General features: G+C 32.4%; 2 protein-coding genes across 6 annotated transcripts; one reads left to right on the top strand and one right to left on the bottom strand.

The window, feature by feature from the left end:
• Positions 1-12,742: 12,742 nt before the first annotated feature.
• On the top strand, positions 12,743-14,548 carry LOC112800480 (uncharacterized). 4 transcript variants are annotated; one of them, XR_011861880.1, is made up of 6 exons: positions 12,743-12,992; positions 13,071-13,134; positions 13,239-13,475; positions 13,566-13,691; positions 13,798-13,891; positions 14,097-14,548. XR_011861880.1 is itself a non-coding variant. In XM_072196336.1 (5 exons), the coding sequence occupies exons 1-4, from the start codon at positions 12,888-12,890 to the stop codon at positions 13,685-13,687; spliced, it is 528 nt and encodes a 175-aa protein (XP_072052437.1). In that variant the 5' UTR covers positions 12,743-12,887; the 3' UTR covers positions 13,688-13,691; positions 14,097-14,548. The 4 variants fall into 4 exon arrangements, 3 of the variants coding, with proteins under 3 accessions (XP_072052437.1, XP_025698569.1, XP_072052438.1); XM_072196336.1 differs by lacking the exon at positions 13,798-13,891; XM_025842784.3 differs by lacking the exons at positions 13,798-13,891; positions 14,097-14,548 and having other exon boundaries at positions 13,566-13,754.
• LOC112800479 (galactomannan galactosyltransferase 1) lies at positions 14,003-18,536 on the bottom strand. 2 transcript variants are annotated; one of them, XM_025842782.3, is made up of 2 exons: positions 16,467-18,536; positions 14,003-14,369 (listed from the first exon to the last, which is right to left on the bottom strand). In XM_025842782.3, the coding sequence occupies exon 1, from the start codon at positions 17,855-17,857 to the stop codon at positions 16,487-16,489; it is 1,371 nt and encodes a 456-aa protein (XP_025698567.1). In that variant the 5' UTR covers positions 17,858-18,536; the 3' UTR covers positions 14,003-14,369; positions 16,467-16,486. The 2 variants fall into 2 exon arrangements, with proteins under 2 accessions (XP_025698567.1, XP_025698568.1); XM_025842783.3 differs by lacking the exon at positions 14,003-14,369 and adding an exon at positions 15,777-16,044 and having other exon boundaries at positions 16,467-18,419.
• Between the last annotated feature and the right edge of the window lie 4,989 nt (positions 18,537-23,525).

Raw genomic sequence — 23,525 nt, 5'->3', positions numbered from 1 at the left:
AATTAATGTTAAAAAAGTTTTTTAGTCTCTTAAAATAAAATTTATGAAAATTTTAGTTTTTACAGTAAAATTCAAATAATAATTTTTCAAAAAAATATAGATTTTTTGGAATTTAAACTAAAATATAAAAGTTGAATTTCTATCTTTATTCAATTTTTTTTATGTTTTATTTGAATTTAAATAAAAAAAAATTTATTGACATTTATGTTTTAAAATTAACGAAGAATTGAAGATTAACTTAAAAATGACAAATATCAATAATTTATATAAGTAGTAAAATTTATGTTAGTACAAAAAATGAATTGTTTCGACAAGACGGTGTTTTAACTACAAAAAGCGAAAATAGGCAAGTTGAAATCGAAAAAAGAGGGACAAACAACGTCGAAATTAAAAGGTAGTTCGTGACTTTCCTTGAGCATCAAGGCTTGCTACTCGACCTTCAAACTGAAGAGGAGAACTTGGGAGCAAAATTTGAAGAGTAAGCTGAAGAGATGTGGGACTTAGAGACCAAGAAAAACGTGGGTGTCAAATTTTAGAGATCAACATTTCTCACAGTCAAGGCAAAATCATAGCTGAGAAAAAAGAAGTAAGATAGTAAACAACGTGCTCCAGAGCTAGTTCATGGCATACAAATAGTAGAAATTTATAAGAATTTCGAGACTTCAATTAAGAACATTAAATCATCACATAAACTCATAGAATTCCTATTCTTCACGATGCAATGGAAGAACATGGAGTGCAAGTGCATATGAGTGTTAGAAGTCAAATTTCTTGTTTGTTTTGCTTTTGTTTATTTGACTCACTTTCCCTTACTTTCGTTAAATTTTTGTTATTATTTTGCTTTGATCAATATTTCACACTTTTATTTTCCTCTTTATTTAATTATTTATTCTTTTATGGTTTTTCATAATCCTCTCACTAGTAATGTCGATATAAAATTGTTTTGACACCATAATCAAATAATTTTCGAGTCGAGTTCACTTTTTTTTAGAGAAGTCGTATTTGTTTCTTGATATTTGAGATTTTGATACAAATTCGTTTTGACATTATCTGTCGAAGTCAACCAAAAAGCGAGTGAAACAATTTAAAAGTAATAAATGTCAATAATCTGTATAAATAGTAAATTGAATCAGGTTTATTCGATTTACTGTATATAAATAGTAAATTGAATTAGCTTAATTCGATTCAGTGTGTTACACACTTTTCTGACAATAAATGAAAACAAGCTATGTCAATTTAATGCTGAGCGTGCTAAATCGAGTCAAATTAATTCGATTTACATAAAGCTATTTAGAATGGGATGTGTAATCAAAATTAGTTTATAATATTTGTGTTTACAACTCCAAACTATTTATTTATGTGAATTATCTAATTATCTAGAATAATAAACATAATAATACCAATATTCTTTTATTTATTAGTCTTAAAAAAATATATAAATAATATAAGCTGATATTTTTTGGTAGAAAAACAATAATAAAAATTATCAACTAAGTTAATTATAAAATAAAAAAATATGAATAATTTTTTAACTAATAAAAAATAAAGTTATTATTTTTTCATGCTATAATTTTACAGAAAAAATAATAAATCAACGTTTAGTAAATTACACATCAAATATTATTATTTACATACTAAAAATATATATTATCAATCATTTTAAAATAAATTAATCCATATTCATATTAAATAATATTTATTTATGGTTATAATTTAAATTCTTGTGCGAAGTACGGAAAATGAAACTAATTTTATATTAAGAATGCAGGTGTGTCTAATATAGTTTTTTATTAATTTTGGAACGACTAACATTAAATTATGATCAACATATATGTAACTTAGTGTGTGTTTGAGTTCACATTGGCCAAACTAGAATTTGAATGGAAGTGATTTTATAAAATTAATTTTGAGTAGAAGTGAGTTTGTGTCAATATAATTTATGTTTAACAATTTTTATTAAAATTAATTTTGATAATATAAATATTACTTGAATAATATTAGTTAAAATCACTTCTGGATAATAATTAATTAATTATTAAAAATTATAATATTATTTTTTTAAATATATTTAATTTTTTTTATATTTTTAGTATTTTTTATATAATATTTTTTATAATACTCTATTTTAGTATATTATAATTTTTTATTATTATAATAAAAATTAATATTTATTTATGAAATTAAAAATAACATACAAATTGACAACTTTTTAAATATTTTTTATAGTAAAAATTAATATTTATTTATTAAATTAAAAATAATATATAAAATAACATATTTTAGTACTCTTAATAATTTTATTTTTATTATTATTTTAGGTTTTAATTTTTTACAAGTTATATTTTTATTATTATTTATAATTAATTTTTTACTTAATTTATCATTTCTAATAAGAACAATAATACATATTATAAAAAATTAAAATAGTAAACAGCCCACAAAAATTAGAATAATTATTTTAATATTTTCAGTATTTATTTAAAAAAATTATGGAAAAACCAATAATAACTAACAACAACCTAAATGTGCGTTGAGTAAATGCAAAAGCTATAATTTTTTGCTTCTAGTAAACGAGTTTTTGGGGTGCAGAATTTCATTGGCGTTCAAAGAAAAAAAAGTTGCCAAACATTAAAGAACAGCGTTCAAAGCACTGAAACGCACTTTTATCTTTTTCAACGTGTTTTACAGACACATCCTAATTTGTTCTTAATTACTATATAAAAAAGTATGGAGAACTAATGTAATTATGTACAATTTATATAATAAAGATATTTTTGTAATTAAAATTAAATAATAATTTAATTAATTAATTATTATTTGTTTTTAATTTTAAATTTAACTCAAATAAACAGTTTATTCTATGATGTGTATAATAAAGATATTTTTGTAATTAAAATTAAATAATAATTAAATTAATTAATTATTTTTTATTTTTAATTTTAAATAAATAATTTATTGTACACATTATATAAATACTCTATTAGTTTTATAGTTTTACTATATTAATTTAAAATAAAAAAGGGTTGAAATCTTGTTCATTTTAAATATATTAAAAATAATTAAAAAATTAACTATATTTACTTAACTAATAGTATTATATATATCTCTAATTCCATTACTTGGTCCTTTAAGCACCCAAATATGCTTTTTCCACTTTTACCATCTTAGAAAGCTCCATCAGATGATGCCTTTGTTATAGAGTATTTCACCATTTCCTCATGATCTGGTAAGACTTAAAAAGGGTAGATTGGTCTTTGAAAGCATAAATAAAGAAATGGTTTATCGGTTTATCCCACACGAAGCATTAAGAAAGGCAGAGGAGTTTCACAAAAGTTCAGGGAAAACCCCACGGGACGAATGAATAACTGGTGCGGTCCCACAGTGGGTCCCATGTTACATAAACTAAAAGGTGGAACCCACCATGCGAACGAAAAAAGAAAAAGAAAATGAGGACGGGTAGTTTTCTTAATTTCTAGTGTTCAAGTTCAATGGCAATACCTTAACTCTGATAAATAAAACGACAAGCTGCGGTCTCCCAAAAAAAAAAAAAACTAAACAAGAATTGAGAAATATAAAAAACGAAAGGAAAGGGGGAAGGGTGGGTCCCACGAAAAGAGGTTGCCTTTTATGCAATTTGGGTAAAATGCCAGCGAAGCATTGGACCGTGACAGTTTTTTGCTTTGACTGTACGCATCGGTTTGCTTATCCGGTCTTTGCTTTGACCGCTTTTGCCAATGCTAATCCTAATGCGAATGGGAATGGCACAGTCTTCAGTTTCAGTCCACTCTCTCTCCACCTTTGCCTTCTCTCCAACCCAATTGGACAATGACACGTGACTCTGCCAAAACACTGTCCCCTTCTCAACCCTATGTCACTGTTTTTTATGGCTAACCTTGTACGCTTTGCATATTAAATATTCCTTAATTCTGCTTTCTTTTTTCATCACTATACTTACCACCCAGATTCATCATATTAAGCAGGATTCAGGAAGACCACATTTTGACCTCCACAACTTTTCCCTCCTGCTTCCCTTCTCTTTTTTTCTTTAAAAAGAAATATTTAATTCTCTATTATGTTATTAGTATCGTATTCGTTGTTAATTATGATGCTAATATTAACTATTGTAATTTGTAAACGAGTCAATGAAAATTAGTATTCTGTCAATATATAAATAGAAAGTAGTGTGTAAAACATTGAAGACAATTTTTTTAGGTGGAAATCAAATAATTAAGTACTAGTATACATTAATATTGCGAAGTTAATTAATTTATGATTTAGAAAACAACGGTTACCCGGGTCACGTGGGAATGGGATAACATATTAATACTATTAACATATAAAGAATAGAAATACAGCCATAAAATTAATGCTTTTTTTTTTCATAAGAGTGATATTCAAATGACAAAGATTGATAGTTTAATGAAGTTGTTTTCACCTAATTTATGTTCTGAAAATGTAATTGAAGTTTATTTTGATGGGAAGTGGCAAGAAACATATGTAAAGTAGGTGGAGAGTAATTAGATAATTAGAAATTGGTTGGGGTTGGGTGTTCCCTATAAGGTTTGGTCTGATGGGTAAAGCAGCTAGCAGTATTGATATTACGTAACAGATTGTATCCATTTTCTTAATGGAAATTGAATGGATAGCACCGATGGAAATGCTATGTGTCCAGACTGGATGGATCTTTATAGGGAGGTTGGATTCAATTCTTTACTGTAGCTACGGGTTGGGACTTGGAAGGACAAACAATTTTTTAATATTAATTTATTAATAATTTTGATTCATCTTCGATCTAGAGGAGAGGAAAGCCTTGGTGGTGTGTGGAGTGCAATTTTAATTTTAAAAAATGGGTGGTCATATAAATGGACCAAATCTACTATCGAGGGATTCATTCAACTTTGAGATACTGTGGGAGTCACATGATCGACCACAATAATAATTTTTAAATTGTAGCATGTCACATGATCCACTTAGCCACTCTCTCATAACTCCTATACTATACAAATAATAATAATAATAATAATCAATCTTCAGACTTTGGAGAGATTAACAATTACATTACAATACAATACTCACTCATACGAAGACCTTAGCTAATTGCTTTGTACCATGAATAATTTCTTTTACCCTGCTATGGTGCACCCCCAATAATGCACATATTCGTAGTGTTTTTAATTCATTAATTATTAGTATATTATGGTTAATTCCAATAGCATTCGGTGTCTTACTGGTTTGTTATATTAACTGCGAGGGCTAATAGGAAAACGTCTTTCCTTTCAGATTTTTATTTTTATTTTATTCTATAGAAAAAAGAATGGGAGAAAGAAGAATTTAGGTGTATGAGTTAGGCATACTGACTGAAGAAGTATTTGGCGTTTATCACAGTTCACAGACAGTCCAGTGTTCCGTCTACATCATTCATAATCATTAATCAACTAATCAAATGCTTTATAATATAAACTTTTTCTTATGAGATTTCAACAACCAAACTGCATGTAATTCCTGTTTATTTTGACAAGAAACTAATTACATAGTGTCCTACTAACTCATACCGCTCATTCTTATTTTTTGGAAAAAGTATAAGGAGCTAATGGTCTAAGTGTACAATGTGTACAATGGAAGTTTAGAAAGTATTAGAGATATAATTATTAGTGTTACATTTTTTCATCAATTGAATCTTTTCGAATGAGTGGTATCATAACATGGTATTAGAATTGTAGATTTGAAAAGTCAAGAGTTCGATTCTTGGTGAACTCAAAATTAGTTTAAACTTTTGGGATGAGTGGTTTCATGACTTGAGATGTCTATTATCCCTAGTACTCGGATGGTTTTGGAATGAGTGGTTGTACTCGGATGGTTATTCTAGATAGTATGGATGATGTTCATTTTGTAACTATTTGGATGGTTATTCTCATTAGTACGGATGATGTTCATTTTGTAATTCAATAGTCTATTATATACATTATACACTTACACCATTGACTTCTTAACAGTACTATATTTTTTAGTATGTAGTGCCTAACATGAAAAACTCATTTTTTTTTTGGTTATTGGGGTGAAGATTTCTTTTGCCAGTTTCTTTTTTAACCCAGAAAATGATTCACATAACATAAGTTGGGCCCAATCCGAACAATCTAAAAATTCAATCGTGGACTCTCTTCAAAGCATTACTAAATTTCATTCAAATTGGGCTAAGAGAAATAGAGATATGTAGCCAAATACAAGACCAAACAATAAAATATCATCCATCAGTCTATCACAAAAAACACCCAAAAAAAAGAGACCCAAAGAAAACACCAAAAAATAAAAGTAGCATCTAGCACATGGATTATGCTCCTTGCTAGTTTACTCAGTAATAAACAAGGTTAGAGCAATTAAACATTAAGCGGCATATGGATAGAGATAACACTGGTTTTTCTATCCTTGATCAGCTGCCGTCCACGGCCATTTCGAATCTTGTTCTAACATATTCTAGTATTATATATTATATATGCGCGATTTATAGCGCATTTGAAGATTGTGGATTTAGTTTATGTCTTGTTTAAATTGTAATTTATGAGAAGTCCTTAGAGGTATGCCTGCTATCACTTCCGCGCAGTCCACCCTCCAACAAATTAAACCTGTCTCTGCTTTTGTCAACATATTTGATGTAAAGAATGAACGTATATATAGTTTACTTTGTACATTTACACAACTTAGTGTGGGATACAAGTATACAACCTAACTTGTGTGATAAAATGACTACTTTTGTTCACTTATTTATGTCTACCTACCCCATTTTAGCATTGATATAAGTGTAAATCCTTATTTCAAACCACAAATATATGTGCATCAATATACTAATTATCTAAATTAAGTTAAATATACTAACCGTTGTCCATTTATGAAAAATTATATATATAATTAACTTCTAATTAGTTAATATAGTAAGGAATTAGCCAATGAGTTATAGTTCAAATAACATAGTCTCTTCATACTCATTTAGAAATTGTGGATTTGAGTCTTTCTATCTCTGGTGTAAAAATATATATATAGTAACAAATTCTTTTTTTTATCTTATTTTTTTAGGGTTTAAACTTTAGGATTGTAATATAAAATTTAAAATTTAAAATTTAAAAATATTATTTGTTGAAATTAAACAAAAAAAATTAATTCTCTAGCTAAAGTAAAAATATAAGAGAATTAATTAGGTTAATGTTATTTAATTTACATGCTCAAATAAACATTAATATTGAAAGCAAGTTAGAGAAAATTGAAATTTTATGTGAAATCAGAAAAATAAATTAAATATGTAAAACGTAAAATTTTAACAAATTTAAATTGTAAAATCGTCATAGGTAATACAAATTTTGTAAAATCGATTTATTTATTTAAAATTGTAATATCAAAAAATTTTAAGAGTTAAATCGAGATTCTAAACTACCATGAAAAGAATAAAAGAATAAAATGAATCTAACAATATATAATAAATAAATAAAACTGTCCTGTACGTAGTAAGGTTTGTCCTCTTGCATATCCTAGCTAGGTTGGTTAGCTATAAGTATTGAACAACATATATATAAGAATGGGGTAGCTAAGATGTATGTATATAAAAAGGGGTCCGTGAATTGCGATAAGGTGCTCAACCATCGAAGCTTAACATGACAAACAAGAAAGGAAGCAAGTTGAGGAGGTACATGGAGTCACTCATGAGGCTCTTGAGGAAGCCCAGGGACCTCTACGTTCAAGCCATCACTACCTGCTATGTCATCGACACCACCATGGGTTTCCCAACTCCCACTCTCCCCAGAACATCCTTCACCGCTGGATCATCAACCACCAATATCAAACTTCTCCCCGCTAGGACCAGCAGCCATGGAAATACTAGCCGGAAGCCGCCTCGGATTGCAAGGATCGATGAGGACAAGCCGTGTGAGTTTGGATATGATGATGATCACGATATCAATGTCACGCATCTTATTTCTCCTCGGAGAAGAAGCTATGCATATGCCGTCCAAGCAAGACCAAGAAAAGGGTTGTTTTAGACTTTTAGTCAACCCAAGGAAAATATGCTTTTTATTTTTTATTTTTTTCTTGTTCTTTCAATTTGTGAAATTCTTCAAGTTCGTGTTCTTTTTTCTCTTTAGCCATTATGGGCTATGGCAACACTTAGCTTGAGCCAAGGGTTCTGTGATGAAGGCTAGTCTGGACTTGTAAGAGACATCTCTCAAATCAAATTTTCTAAATACAGAAATGTTATGCAAATGTGATTGAGCAATACTTGCTTTATTTGTCGGATACCGGTGTTTGAGAGAGGAGACATGGATAGAAACAATATGTCCATAAATAGTGAATTAGTGTATTTTATGTCAATTCTGATAGGAAAAACACAAAAACACTAAAAAAAATACAACTTATTTTTATTATTTTTATTAATTTTTGATAATTATATTTTTTATTATTATATTTTTTATCTCAAATTTTTTAAATATAAAAAATAAATATAATTTTTATAATTTGTTATAATTCACCATTAAAAAAATATAAAAATACAAACTTTTGTATCTTAATTTTTATGTGTTGTTTTATTCAGTTTTCAAAAACAAACACAGAAAGAAAGGGAAACAAGAAAAGTAACCAAGTGAAAAAATGGCGGGCATGGATCATACGAGAAGAATATTATTTTGTGTCTGTGTGTGAGAGTGTGTATGGCGACGGTGTCAATTGCGTGGGGAAAGAGATGGGGGATAGTTATTTCGGGCAGAAAAGTTGGTATGGCTCTTCATAGCAGTAGCTGATAATGATTATACATTAACTACAGTTTTTTTTTTTTATCGAAAAAACTGAAATTCATTAATAAAAATTACGTGCAGATTAAACTTATAAACCAAGCATTTAAAAATACTATTGTGTCTTAAACAGGTATCTGAGATCAGATAATCTCCAGATTCTTATATTTCTCTGTAATAACTAATGAGGTTATTGTGACCTTTTAAGAGCAGCAAGGCCAGATGAGATGGCCATACGCTAATGTCCCATCACAATTCAATTGCCAAACATATTGAGGGTGGCCTTCCCTTTGCATTATGATAGCCTTTAATGCTGGCCTATAAAAGCCTAACTGTAGCTCAAATTTCAATGCCACTATGCATTTCTTTCCTCTATGGGCATGTCGCAATTGGATATGTAAAAGGGGAAAAAATCTTGGAATATATGTTAGGGAATTACTATTTAGATTCTAGACAGTTAAAAGCAATTATTTTACTGACAATATATAACAAGATTGTAAAAATAAAATAAAATAAACTTTGTTGTAAAATAAATAAATAAAATATAATAAATATAAAATAAAAAATGTAAATAAAAGACTATAATATTAATATTTACTAATATAATTATTTCACTATAAAAGTAATTAATATATTTGATAGTATCATATATGTAGTAAGTTATACTCAAGAGAAAAAAGAAAGAGAATTTTGTACGAGAGAGAAAAGTTAAGAATATTTTTATTTATATTGCTTTTGTATATGTGTGTAATATTCTTGAGATTGTTCCTCTATTTATAAGCGTACGAAGTTTGCTTTTCAACTTCATTCAGCATTGGAAATAAAATTCAACCACCCATATTAATGGGCATCTAATTTGATCTTATCCATTAAGTGCTGGGAAATTTGTTCTCATAAGTAAGGGTCTAGCAATTAATTGGAGACGTTTAATAAGTGATTCTGCTAACTCATTTTGTGTATGAACATAAGCTACTGGATGTTCAACACTTATTCCATTAGCTATACAATAAGCATCAAAAGCTTGGGAAGTAAATTCACCAGCATTATAAAGACGAATTGCTTTGATTGGATTTTCTGAAAATTATACTTTTAATCGAATAATTTGAGCCAGTAATCTCGCAAACGCCAGGTTGCGAGAAGATAATAAGCACACATGTGACCATCTCGAAGATGCGTCGATTAGGACCATAAAATATCTAAAAGATCCACATGGTGGATGAATAGGTCCACATATATCACCTTGAATCCTTTCTAAGAATTCATGGGACTCAAATCCAATCTTTATTGGTGATGGCCTTAAAATTAACTTTTCCTGGGAACATGCAGCACAACAAAATTCACTAGTTTTAAGAATCTTCTAGTTCTTTAGTGAATGTCCATGAGAGTTTTCAATAATTCTCCTCATCATGGTTGTTCCCGGATGACCCAATCGGTCGTTTCAAGTTATGAAATCATTTGGGCTAGTAAACTTCTGGTTTACAATGGCATGTGATTTAATTGCACTAATTTTGGTATAATATACCCAGATGAAAGTTAGGATAATTTTTCTAATATAACTTTTTTATTTGAATCATGAGTTGTGATACATAAATACTCATGATTTTCCTCAGTCATAGTCTCTATATGATATCTATTTCGGCGAATATTTTTAAAGCTCAACAAGTTTCTTCGAGACTTGGTAGACAACAGTGCATTATTTATTATGAATTTTGTTCCTCCGGAAAAAAAAATTATAGCTCTTCCGGAACCTTCAATCACATTACCTGAGTCAATAATAGTATTAACACATTATTCTTTTGGTACAAGATGGGTAAAATATATATCACTTTTGAGAATAGTGTACGAACTTGCACTATCCGCAAGGCATACATCTTCATTATATATCCTTGCAATTCTCTTCAAAGACAAATAATAATAAAATGAGTAGTATGCACAGTTAAATTGAATACTTGATCAGAATTATTTTTCTAAGAAATATTACACATAAAAAAATGTCATAATTTTTTTAAACATGACACTTTTAATAATTTCAAAATTCATAAACATTAATATTTCATTATTTATATACATCATATTTGAAACTTAAATACATAGAAAATAAAACTTAACAATAAGTTCTTTATATTATTTATTTACATGAATACTTAACAATCTTACGTATTAAATTATTCCATCATTGATCAAATGACCAATATTTCCTTCAAGATCCTCAAAGAAATCAGATACATGATAATGAGTGGTAGAATTTTCAGCATCATTTAAAATGAAATTCGACTCTTTTCCCTTGTCGTCATTTTTCAAAGATGCCTGGTAAAGATTGACTAGGTGCCTTGGGGTACGACAGGTACGTGACCAATGACCCTTTCCACCACAACGGAAACACTTATCCTCTATTGATTTATTCTGCCCAATATTTCTTTCTTTATCCCACTTCTGGTGAGATCCTCTCTTTTGAATATAATTCTTTTTCCTTCCATAATTTTTCTTGTTATTAAAACCTTGCCATTTACCTCTTTTGGGATAATAATTTGCCGCATTTACTTCAGAAAATGGGGCGGCGCCAGCTGGGCGCACTTCGTGATTTTTCAATAGCAGCTCATTGTTGCGTTCAACAACAAGAAGGAAAGAAATTAATTCAGAATATTTTTAAACCCTTTTTCTCGATATTGCTGCTGCAGGAGCACATTCAAGACATGGAAGGTTGAGAAAGTTTTCTCCAACATATCATGATAAGTTATCTTTTTCCCACATAATTTCATTCGTGAGGTGATTCGAAACATTGTCGAATTATATTCATTTATGGATTTAAAATCTTGTAAACGTAAGTGCGTCCATTCATATCGGACTTGAGGAAGTATCACCATTTTTTTATGATTATACCTTTTTTCAAGGTCTTCCTAAAGATCTGCAGAATTTTTTAATGTGAGATATTCATTTTTCAATCCTTCGTCAAGATGACGACGAAGAAAAATCATGGCTTTGGCTTTATCCTTTTGGGATGCATTATTTTCAGCCTTAATGGTATCTCCAAGATCCATTGAATCAAGATGAATTTCAGCATCTAGTATCCATGATAAATAATTGTTTCCAGATATATCAAGAGCATTGAATTCAAGATGAGAGAATTTTGACATAATGAAAAATTTGTTATCTGAGTCTTCCTAAAAATTTGATCAGAGTCTCATGCTGATAATGTGTTGTAAAATAAATAAATAAGATATAATAAATATAAAATAAAAAGTGTAAATAAAAGACTCTAATATTGATATTTACTAATATAATTATCTCATTATAAAAGTAATTAATATATTTGATAGTATTATATATGTAGTAACTTATACTCAAAAGAGAGAAGAAAGAGAGTTTTGTACGAGAGAGAAAAGCTAAAAATATTTCTATTTATATTGCTTTTATATATGTGTGTAATATTTTTGAGATTATTCCTCTATTTATAAGCGTATGAAGTTTGCTTTTAAACTTCATTCAGCATTGAAAATAAAATTCAACTGCCCATATTAATGGGTATCTAATTTGATCTTATCACAACAAAAATTACATTGTTGTTTTAGTAGTTGTTAGTTGTAAGGTTACATTTAGACTTTTAGTTGTCTAAAGAACAATATTATTTAGTATCTTGCCCTAACAATTTGTATTTAAGTATAACTTAAATGGCATAGTCTTCTTATACTTATTTAAGAGGTTGCAAGTTTAAATCTCCCTATTTTCGCTAAAAAAAAAATTTACTTAAATATAAATGGTTGAACTGTTATCATATTAATATCCTCTTGATTCTTGAATGAAAAATTGCAAATGCCTTGTCCAAATAGATAAGAGAAATCATAAAATTAGTATCAATGCAATTGTGCTACTTTTTAATTTTTATAAACGCACAACGAGAAACAAAGATATGAAAAATATTATGCTTTCTTTTGGACTTGCCAGGAAATGAGTGAAAATTTTGTATTGTCTGTAAATGAATATAACAAAGAACTCTGCTAGGGAGACAAAAAAATCTAGTTGGCCGAAAATAAACCATTACCTATTTGCTTTAATTGAATGATCTTACTGAGCTGGGTATGGTTTCAGTGAAAAGGACAAAAGGGTCAAAAGGGTAAGCGTATGAAGCCGGAAGAGAGAAAGCGCAGGTTTAATGAAGCCATCGTTAACATTCTATATCCCTCCTCGCCGGAACCCGAAACCGAAACCGAACCATCTCATCAACCGGTATTTACATCTCTATTCTTCTACTCTCTTCCTTCTTACGCTCAATTTGAGTGTTCAAGTGTTGTTGCCACAATGCAGATTCAACAAGATCTCAAACCCGTTGATGCTTTCACGCAACGCTCGCCTTCTCATGCTATTTCTGGTAACAAATTACTACTGAATAGTAACCTCCTTTGACACTCGCAACAAGTAGGAGGCGGGGAAATTGAAATTAATTAACATTTTGGGATGGCACTGAAAATCTAGGGAGTTCGGATGATTACGACAATGCTTCCACGAGCGGCGACGAAGAACACGATTCCGGGACGGTGAAGCTAACGAGGGCTCAACGGAAGAAGATTCGCAAGAAGAAGCTCAAGGAAGATGCAATTCGTCGAGGCAACTTAATTGGCCCCCTCTTGCCTCCTTATACACATCAAGTTACGCAGGATGCACCACCTGTTCGATCAAATGCTTCAACGGAACCTTCACTCCACGTACCTGGTAATTTTATTATTCATTTGTTGATGTAAGACTAATAATATTAGTGGCTGCATTCATGTGTTTCTTCCGTGATGGCGCAACATGGTTTAGGTGATGGAGCGGCTCCCTCAACCTCGAAAAGAACCAGGAAGCGAAGGATGGCAAAAAAGCTGCCCAAAGTTATGCCTCAAACTTCCAATTCTGCTCCTTTTGTTAAGGAGTCCAATCTGTAACTGTGTAAGTCTAAAAAAAAAAAAAAAAAAAAAAAAAAAAAAAAAAAAAAAAAAAAAACCCAAGAAACTCACTCCTGTTATCATTGATCAGAGTTTTTTGTTATTGATAGTTATTGACATTTGATCGGTTAAAAATTGGGTATTGCTTCCGTTGATACCGTTAATCTTTTAGCTGTGAATTGTGATTGCCCTCCAGTTAATTTGGTAATGTGATAGTGGTGACGGCTGATTTCTCCTCCCTCCCCCCTCCGTCTTTTTTTTTTTTTTTTTTTGTGTGTGTATATAACTAATAATAGTCATACTAGGCACTAGCGATTCAGCAACACTTTTTATTGAGCAATGTTGACTTAGGATACATCAGATATGAACATCATAGAGCTTAACATCCTATTAAATCTGAACTTTCCAGCTAGGAGCTAGCTAGCAGAGTAAAGGAAAAGAAGTAAAAACAAGCAAAGGGCAAATGGAATGGCCAATATATGTGTTGTAACTTGTAAGATTGTAGATTTGTAACTATGGGGGTGTATCGATATGTCCCACTTTTGAATTTGATCATCTGTGACCCACAACTTAGGTGAAAAATACTATCCATGAAAAGCTCTGAACGTAGGCATGTGCTTCATATACCCATATTAATTGATGGGCCACGATCAGCTTTCTCCAAACTTGATGGGTCCTTTGCCTGCATGTCCATAATAAGACATTTTGAGATCTACAACAAATGCTTCCCAAACAAACAAGAAGCCAACCATGGCTAGTGAGTTGACAGCATACAGGACAATACTTCGATTAGTATCATTTTTCTTATTAAATAGTTTTCACAATATGATTCATCATTAAATTTTGACTCCTTGAAACGTTTATGTTGCTTTCTTTTTTTAAATATCTTCTAACAGGTTAGCTGCCCATGCGTACGAACTTCTAATTAGTTAATGCCATCTTTATTTTTCAATGAGGTGTTAGCTAATACTACAAGAAATAATAAAAATGCTTGGTAGCTACATTCACGTTGATTCCAATCATTTAAAGATCATGGTGGTTGGGCTTCCTTTTTTCTTTTTTGGATAACGGTGGTTGAGCGACAATAGAATACAACTCCTGCGCACCTTACCCTTGAACTGAGATAAATATTAAATAAGATATCATTTTACTAGATTGTCTGAATGAAGATATATAACAGGGATGTCTTGTCTGCGTGCACAAACATTTCTCCTATACTTTTCACTATTGTTTTTTGCTAGTAACATAAGAGCAAGTAAATTTATTGTTAAGTCAAATAGCTTTCATTTGAGTGATATTATATTGTTACTACTTACTACTAAAATTCAAAATTAAGTTGTCGTAAACCGTTAACATATTCATATAGTACAGATTGCAGAATACCCACGCATATGTATCTAAAATACTCCTAATAACAAACTTTAACCTCTAGGTAAGGAAATTCTGATAAGGAAATAATTAAATTTCCTATCATTTTGAAAAATGTTACATTTTAGAGAGAGAAAAAATTCTTGGATTATGTCATTTTATCAGATAAAGAAACACTAGTAACACTTAAATAAAAACATTTAATGTTTTTAATTTAACATAGCGGAAAAAATGTTTGATTAAATTAATTTAACCACTTTATATTTTGTTTACATGAAAAACTGTTTTACATAATTTCCTAATTTATGTTTATGTTTTGAATTTAATTTTATACACTTTCAATAATAACGTAACTTTATACAAAAGACTAATCATATATTTTCACATTAAAAAATTATCTAAACTCATAAATTTGACTGGATGATTATGAAATTTTTATTGTATATCAAAATTAAATTTTATGTTCTAGGGTAAAATATGACATTTACATAATAAAAAGTAAATAGTATATCTGTTCATTTTTTTTCAATTGTTTAGTAAAGTATAATTTCTCATTATTTAATATTTTTTTTACATGTTTTCTCTTAATTCTATTTAAAGAGTATAAGACAAGAGATTAAACTTTACTAAATAATAAAAAAAATAGAAGATTCATTTTCTAAAAAATAGTTAATTTTTAGAACGGTGTGAAAGCACGGGGAGAGAGAGAATTTCTTAGATATTTTATGAACAAATCAGGTAGTTCAAATGTCATTTATTGTTTGACATATCAATAATAAGAAGTTATTGTTTCGCTTTAAATAAAAGTATAATAATTACATAAAAAATATTCATAATCTAAAAAATTTAATTCAAAACAAAAATAATAAATTTACCTTGCTAATATTTTAAACAATAAATTATGTAAATCAAATAGGTTTAACTAGTATGTGTCTTGTAGTAAGAATTCTTCGGAGAAGCCTCATTTTCCCAGGTAGCAACTAGCAAGTCTGAAAAGCAATTCAGTCATTTTCAAAGCATGCGTAAAGACCATAGATTAAGTTTGGTTTGTCGAAAACAAGTCAAAAAGACAAATTTAGCAGGGAATAAGAGACACGTCAGCCACCAACATTACGCTTCCCTAGGGATCCGGGAAGAACATATTATCCCCCACTAATGCGCACCTGTTCGATGCCTCAAAACTAAAAATTAGAGACAGCAGGCCTAATAAACTAATACTTATACCAAAATCCCTTTTGTTGTTAATTACTCAGGTGATCGCAACACGACAGAAAAGATCCCTAATAAGTAATAAACACTTTCCTAGCATACTATTCAACTGTTGCTAATTGAAAAACCAATAACAACATAGAGAATATGTGCTGAGATTGGGCAACAATATTAAATTAATGATTAATGATTAAAACTATACCTGAGTGGGGCAGGGAAGGCTCATGGTGGGGGATAATCAGAAGGAATGGGAGTAACTCCGTTATCTCCTAGATCGGGGTGCATGTAACCGTGAGGTCTGAGGACTTGATTATCGGCGAAATTGAGCGCCCTCAGCATCCCATTCCAGCAAGCATCGGCAGAGTACATGTGATTGTGGTCCCCACTACAAGGTTGACATCCCGTGAAGTGTGTAATAAACGGCCTCTTCAACCGCCCAACAACCTCATCGCCACCCCTAACAAACTTCTCTCTCAACTCACCGTACCTTTCACTCACCTTCTCCGCGTGCTTCCTCCTTAACTCCCTCACCTCTCTCTCCACCTCATCATATTTCTTACTAACGTTCTCAAACGTCGTCACAATCTCCTCCCAATACCCTTCGAAGAAGTACTCACTCTCCAAATAAATCTTGTCCGCCCACTTGTCCTTCTCTATGGCGATCAGGTAAGCCAGGCCCGTCTGATCGTCTGACTCCGGAAAGAACTTATCCTTGAACGTTGACCGTAACGTCTTCCCCCATTTCTCGTAATTCGGGGTCTGTGGGCCCATGCTGGCCCACACATCCATGAAGTCCAACGACCACTGGCAGTTGCGGATGAGGAAGACGCCGGCATTGAGGCCCGTCCAGCTGCGCTTCTCGTGGATGAGGCGGGGCCAACCGTGAACCACGAGGTTGTGGTCCTTGTAGCGCTCCAAGGGGAGCTTGAAGTCCATGTCGGTGAACAACGCGTCTGAGTCGACCCAGTAGATCCACTCGGCCTCCGGGTGGGCCAGCATCGCAGCCTTCACCACGGGGTACTTGGCCCAATAACCGAACATCTTAGGGTGGAGCAGCGCGTTGTTGTAGTATATGTCGTACCCGTGGAGCCTACAGTAATCAACTTTGTTTTTGAAGAATCGGAGGAGAAGGTGATCACCGATGGGGTTCTTGCACGGTTTAGGCTGAGAACCCGTCACCGTCATGATCCTCTCCTTTGCTCCCGCGGCGAACGATGGGTGATGCTTTAGCCATTCCTCGCGCTTCTTGTCCCAGTTATGAACCTTCTTCTCCATGGTGTACCCCATTTCTGGATCGTCGTAGAAGGTTCTATCGGGAGGATCCAACCGGAGGTCAGGACCAGAGGAGGAGGTTTCGCAAGCGGCGGCGGGTGCGGCGGTGAACTTTGTGGTGACGGAGCCTAAATTGGGGATGTTGCTGGGGATGGGGGTTGTGAAGGAGAAGAAAACCCCGACGATGAGGAGGGCGGAGAATGCTCCACCGAGGAAGAGGCAACCATCGGAGAGGAAGATGGAGGTTTTACTTCTATGAAAGTGAGTAGATGATTTTGCCATGGTGGGAACGGTGTGGTAAGAGGGGTCGGATGATACCATTGTTTGCGGTGAAAGTGAAGTGTTTTTGTGTTGGTTATTAGCACAGATCAGAGAGGAGTCAGGACCCCTCCAAAAATTGTTGAGATTCTGCTTCGTTTTATTTATATATGGCTAGGCTAGAGGAGTAAGTGAAACGCTTCAATGGAGTCTTGAGAGGCTATTGTAAATGCGCAGTGTCGTTTATATCAGACACAGGGGTGCGCCATCAACGGCATGGCCCTATTGAACAACACCGTTCTTTGGGTCTTCTTATTCTATTAAAAATTTTGATTTCTTCTTTATTTGTGCTGCATTTAGTTATTTGCCAATATTTATTCGCGAGATGGATTCTTTCTTTCTTTTCTCCTATTGACTTCTTAAATAATCCAGTTTAAATGTTTGGCACGCTATTATTATTATTCTAACTGTTTTTCGTATACACATACTGTACAAACTAACTTACTATTATAAGTGGAAGTGGGATTTGTTTCGATCTAGTGATGGAGACCATGGACGAGTAGAACAGAGGACTGCGTGCTATTGAGATTCACGAGGCCACTTTGTAGATTTTTATACAAGCCTTGCGAAGGAGCAACTTTTGCAATCGCCTACGCTACTTAATTTGTTTATCAACCCATAACTAATCTATTCTATATTCCTATTTCTCCCTTGATTTGCATACTATCCTATATGGAAACGTAATCCTATTTTAATAGTAATCCTATTTTAATAGTAAGGGTGGAATTTCGGAAGCTGACGTCCAAACAGAAGAATGCAATTTTTTATATATATATTTTTTAAATTAAATCATTTCATTTTTCTTAAAACAAATTCAAATATTTTATACTTTTCAAACTAAACAAAAATAATTTCTATTTATTTATGCATTCCACGGTACAAACAAGAACCACTAGCAAAATATAAATCTAAACATTATAAATATACCAAAATCAACTATAATATATTTGTATATAAATATATATTATTTAACTTATTTTTAATGTGTATTTTATATTTTAACATGTATTTTATATTATAATTTAATTTTAATAGCTGATTTTTAGTGTATAAATAAAATTTTTAAAAATTTATTTATTCTAATTCTTAACTTATTATCAAACTTTAATTCATATTTACTAAAATTGAATCAGAATTTTGAAATAAAGAGGATGTACTATAAACAGCACAGCTGCATAATGCCTCTACTTTTTTTTGGCTGATAAATTTGTTTTGTTTTTTTTGGTATCTCCCGACCCGATAAGTTAGGGAGTTCCATTTAAGAGTCTATCGTTGGCCAATAGATTGCTATATGCATAAAATGGGTGAACCCCAACACTTGCTTAAGCGAACAAATAAACTGACCACTCGATCAACCCAAGTTAGTTCTAATAAATTTGTTTTACAAGTAGGAATGTAGGACAGGTGTATACATTTTTGCAATATACGAAAGTTTTATTTAATTTATATTTTTGTTAGTATTTTTTAAGTTTATTATTTACTAATTTATTTAATTTATATAAAAATAATTAAGAGTCCTAAATCATTCTTCTTATTTATAAATAAGTAAAGTTTTGTATTTTTTATTTATTAATATTTTAAAAAATAATATATATTTATTTATTTAAATTCTTACTCATTTAAGTATTAGGAGGATAAATTAGACCTCCTAATACTCATATTTTATTATTTTATATTATATTTTTATACATGATAAATAAAACTTAACATGTTACAATGCAATGATATAATCATAAATAAAATGATTAAAATAGGGGTATTGTAAATTAAATAAGATAAATACCTATATTATTGTTATTTTAAAATGGATAACATAAAGAAATTAATTCAAAATTACTATCAAATTTTTCTTCCAACCCTATTTATTAGGGGTGTTTGCGATGCGGTTTGGTTTAATTTTTGAGGGAAAAGCCATTCGATCCTATCATCTAATTAAAGTGCAGTTCGGTTTGGTTCGTTTTTTTGTCAAGGTCATTCGAACCAAACCAAACTAATTAAAATCGGTTTGGTTTGGTTCGGTTTGTTCGGTTTTTTCAATCAAATCAAAAAAATTCTACCATACTATTATGCAAAGTCGTAACATTGAAATCGACAAACCGAAATACACAATAGCTAACAAAGTCTTGATCTAATGAAATTTAACGACAACAAAATTCAAATACGACAATTAAAGAAGTTCAATAGTTCAATAGTCAACACAAATAAATACGACAATTAAAGAATTCAAATGCAGTCGGAGATCTGATGCTTGTTGATTCATTCGGAAGAGGAACTGGCGGCAATCTGGATTCACCCATATTCTCATTTTAACTGACGTCAAACTACATAAATAAATACAATAAATCAAGGCCAGAAACACAACAAGTTATCAACCAGCAGCAATCCAGCAATACAATAAACCAGCAGCAATCCAACAATACCAATTACCAAGTTATCAACATTCAACAATAAATCAATAACCAGCATCAAGCAATAAACTAAAAAATAAATCTATAACCAGCAATATAGCAATACCAAATTATCAACAATAAACTGAACAATACACTGATCTCAATACACTGAACAATAATTCAATAACCAGCAAATTAAACAGCAATAAACAGGAACCATATTGACTTGGAATGGTTCAAATTAAATAGCAATAAATAGCAACCATAAACAGCAATAAACACTAAACAAGAACCACCAGTAAACAGCAAATAGTTCATATTGACTCGGGCTCCTTATTAACAGTAAACAACCACCAATAAATAACCAATAAATAGCAATAAATAGCAAATTACCTAAATCGGTGGCTCGGACTCCATGTTGACTTGGGAGGAAGGCTGACTGGGAGACTCGAAGGTGCTGCCGTGCTGGGAGTGGGTTGAACTGATGATAGTGGCGCTGAGTGGGAGAACCCAAAAACACTGCTGGCGCTGGGTGGTGGCGTCTCAACGATGACGGCGTGGGGTTGTGCGTGGGCGACGACGTCGTGCTGTGGGTGGCGTCTTCGCGAAGAGGAAGGTTTCGACGTGGTGCTGTGGGTGGTGTCGTGCTTTGGGGATTTGGAGAAGAGAGAGCGAGAGCGACTGAGTAGTAGGGGTTAGAGAGTAGAGAGCGCAACCGCAGGTTAAGGATTGGGGATTTGGGGGGTTAGGGTCAGGGACAGCTAGGGGGGCGCTCTCACACTCGCGCAGCAACTTTGTTCGTTTGGGAGGTGGGGGTCGGGGGGTGGGGTTAGGCATTTTTAGGATTTTTCCGAACCGGTTCGATTCGGTTTGGTTAGAGTTTTCAGAGTCAAAATTGAAAACCGAACCGAACTGCACAAAAAACAGCAAAATAGTTTTTTTTCGATTTTTTCGATTTTTGATTAATTCGGTTCTCAATTTTTCGATTCGGTTCGTCGGTTTAGTTCGGTCTAGATCGATTTTGAACATCCCTACTATTTATTGAAAAATCTCAATTCCCATGTTTCAGTTTATATTATATATCGATTAGATTCTCTAATATATATATATATGATATTTTTCTTTTTGCGATATAAATGGTAAGAACTCAATTTAAATACCCACATCAAATCATTCTAAGTTATTAATATTTTTAATCTACGAAGGTGGAACGAGAACTTGGAGATTAAAGATGAGGAGGTTGCAATGGTTCCAACATGAGTTCAGCTATGGAGATTACTAGAACAATGTAAAACAAGAAATTTGGGCAGCAAAATAGGAGAAACACTTGAGAGCGTGTTAGAGATCGATCTATTTTCAATAAAGGATAAGGAAGACCGATTGCTGAAGATGAAAATGATGTTGGACATCCCAAAACCACTAAGAAGATCCATTAAAATTTCAGGCCATAATAAAAAAGTAATAGAGGTGAACCTGAAATACAAACGTATCGATAACTTTTTATATTATTGTGGTTTTATTGTTCATGAAGTGAGAAATTACCAGCAGAATTTGAAGGATACGGCAGTTAGATAGTCAAAGGAGGAACAATGGGGTTTGTGGCTGATAGGTGAACAAGTGGAAAGGAAAATAGAAATTCCAAAGGAGAACCAAAATCTCAACAAACCTAAAAAGGACGAGGAGAGGAGACAAACATCAAGAAAACCTATCAGTCTAAGAAGGCAATTCACAAAAACAGTGGAGTTGAGGTAGGTTTCAAACCAGAAAATCGAATCACAAAAGGGGGAGGAGGACAGGAGAAAACGGGAGAGAGTGACCCGGGGCTGGAAAGAAGAAAGCAGAACAAAGTGAGGAAGGAGAATTTGATAGAAGCTGCAAATTCTAACAGTTTATTCACCTTCAAAGCAACAAGCCGAAGTGAGGAGGGTAATGAAGGCAACAAGCTGAAGTTGAAACAGTTAGCCTGAAGGAAACCAACCCTCAAATCGGTCTCAAGATCCAAGAAGAGCAATATGGGATTGCAAGACATGACAAATAGAAAGAGACAGTGTCAAGTAGTGGGTACATCAGCAAGTATGGGAGAAGGTGCCACCCAACATATGGCACCCAAGGAGGAATGAAGATGCTAATGTAGAACTGTCGGGATTTGGGGAACTAGGGATGGCAACGGGTCCCCATGGGGGCGGGGACATGTCCCCCGCCCCCCGCCCCCGCTTCCATTATCCGTCCCCGTCCCCGCCCCATCCCCGTGACGGGTAACGGGGGCCCCATATCCGCCGGGGACCCGGGTCTCCGCGGATATCCGCGGATTTTTATAAAAAAATAATAAAAATTGAAAAAAATTAGAAAAAAATTTAAAAAATAGTGTATTGTATATAATTTAGTATTTTACTTACATCAATATCTACTTTAATATTATGAATTACATGTATAGCACTCAAATGCTTAACCAAAAATTCAAAATCAGTAAAATAATAAAAATTTTAGAATAATTATAACAAATGCTTATCCAAATCACAGTAATTATAATAGAAAAAGCAAATAAAGATAATGAAGATGATAACAAATGCTTAATTATAATCATATAAATTATATTTAACTTAATTCAATAATTATAACAAATGCTTAACAAAATCATAGTACACACAAATGGGGTATTCTAGTCTTTTTACATAAACGGAGTTTAAACGGGTCTCCACGGGGCGGGGACCTCTATCCCCGCCCCCGCCCCGTTTAATATACGGGGCCCCGTCCCCCGTTTCCGCGGGTACAAAATCGTCCCCATATCCGCCACGTGACGGGTAAATCCCCGCGGATACCCGCCCCGCTGGGGATTTTTGCCATCCCTATGGGGAACCCCCTGACAGTTCACAACATCCAAGGGATCACAATATCCCATTCCCCCGAAGAATTGTTTCTATGCGAAACTAAAAACAATGCTTTGAAAGTGGAGAGGGTTGTTAGGAAGGCAGGTTTTACAAATTATTTCACGGTGGATCCGGTGGATCAGGCAGGAGGCATGGCAGTTGTATAGAAGGAAGGCATTAATTTGCAAGTCATTGAATAGGAAAATTTCTTTATTCACTTCAAGTGTTACCTTGTGGAATCTAATCAACAATGGGAGGCAATTGGGGTTTATTTATCCATAGAAGAAACAAGAGGAAGAGAACCATTCAAAAGAATACTGCACAGAGTTCATATTAGGGACAAAAAGATGATGGTGATAGGGGACTTTAATGCAATCAGATTCCAACATGAAAAGGAAGGTGGTCAAAACAAAG

Source organism: Arachis hypogaea, chromosome 5 (genome assembly GCF_003086295.3).
Source record: "Arachis hypogaea cultivar Tifrunner chromosome 5, arahy.Tifrunner.gnm2.J5K5, whole genome shotgun sequence".
Lineage (NCBI taxonomy): Eukaryota > Viridiplantae > Streptophyta > Magnoliopsida > Fabales > Fabaceae > Arachis > Arachis hypogaea.
Note: the sequence above shows the minus strand (reverse complement) of the source record. Positions and strands in the feature narration are given on the sequence as shown.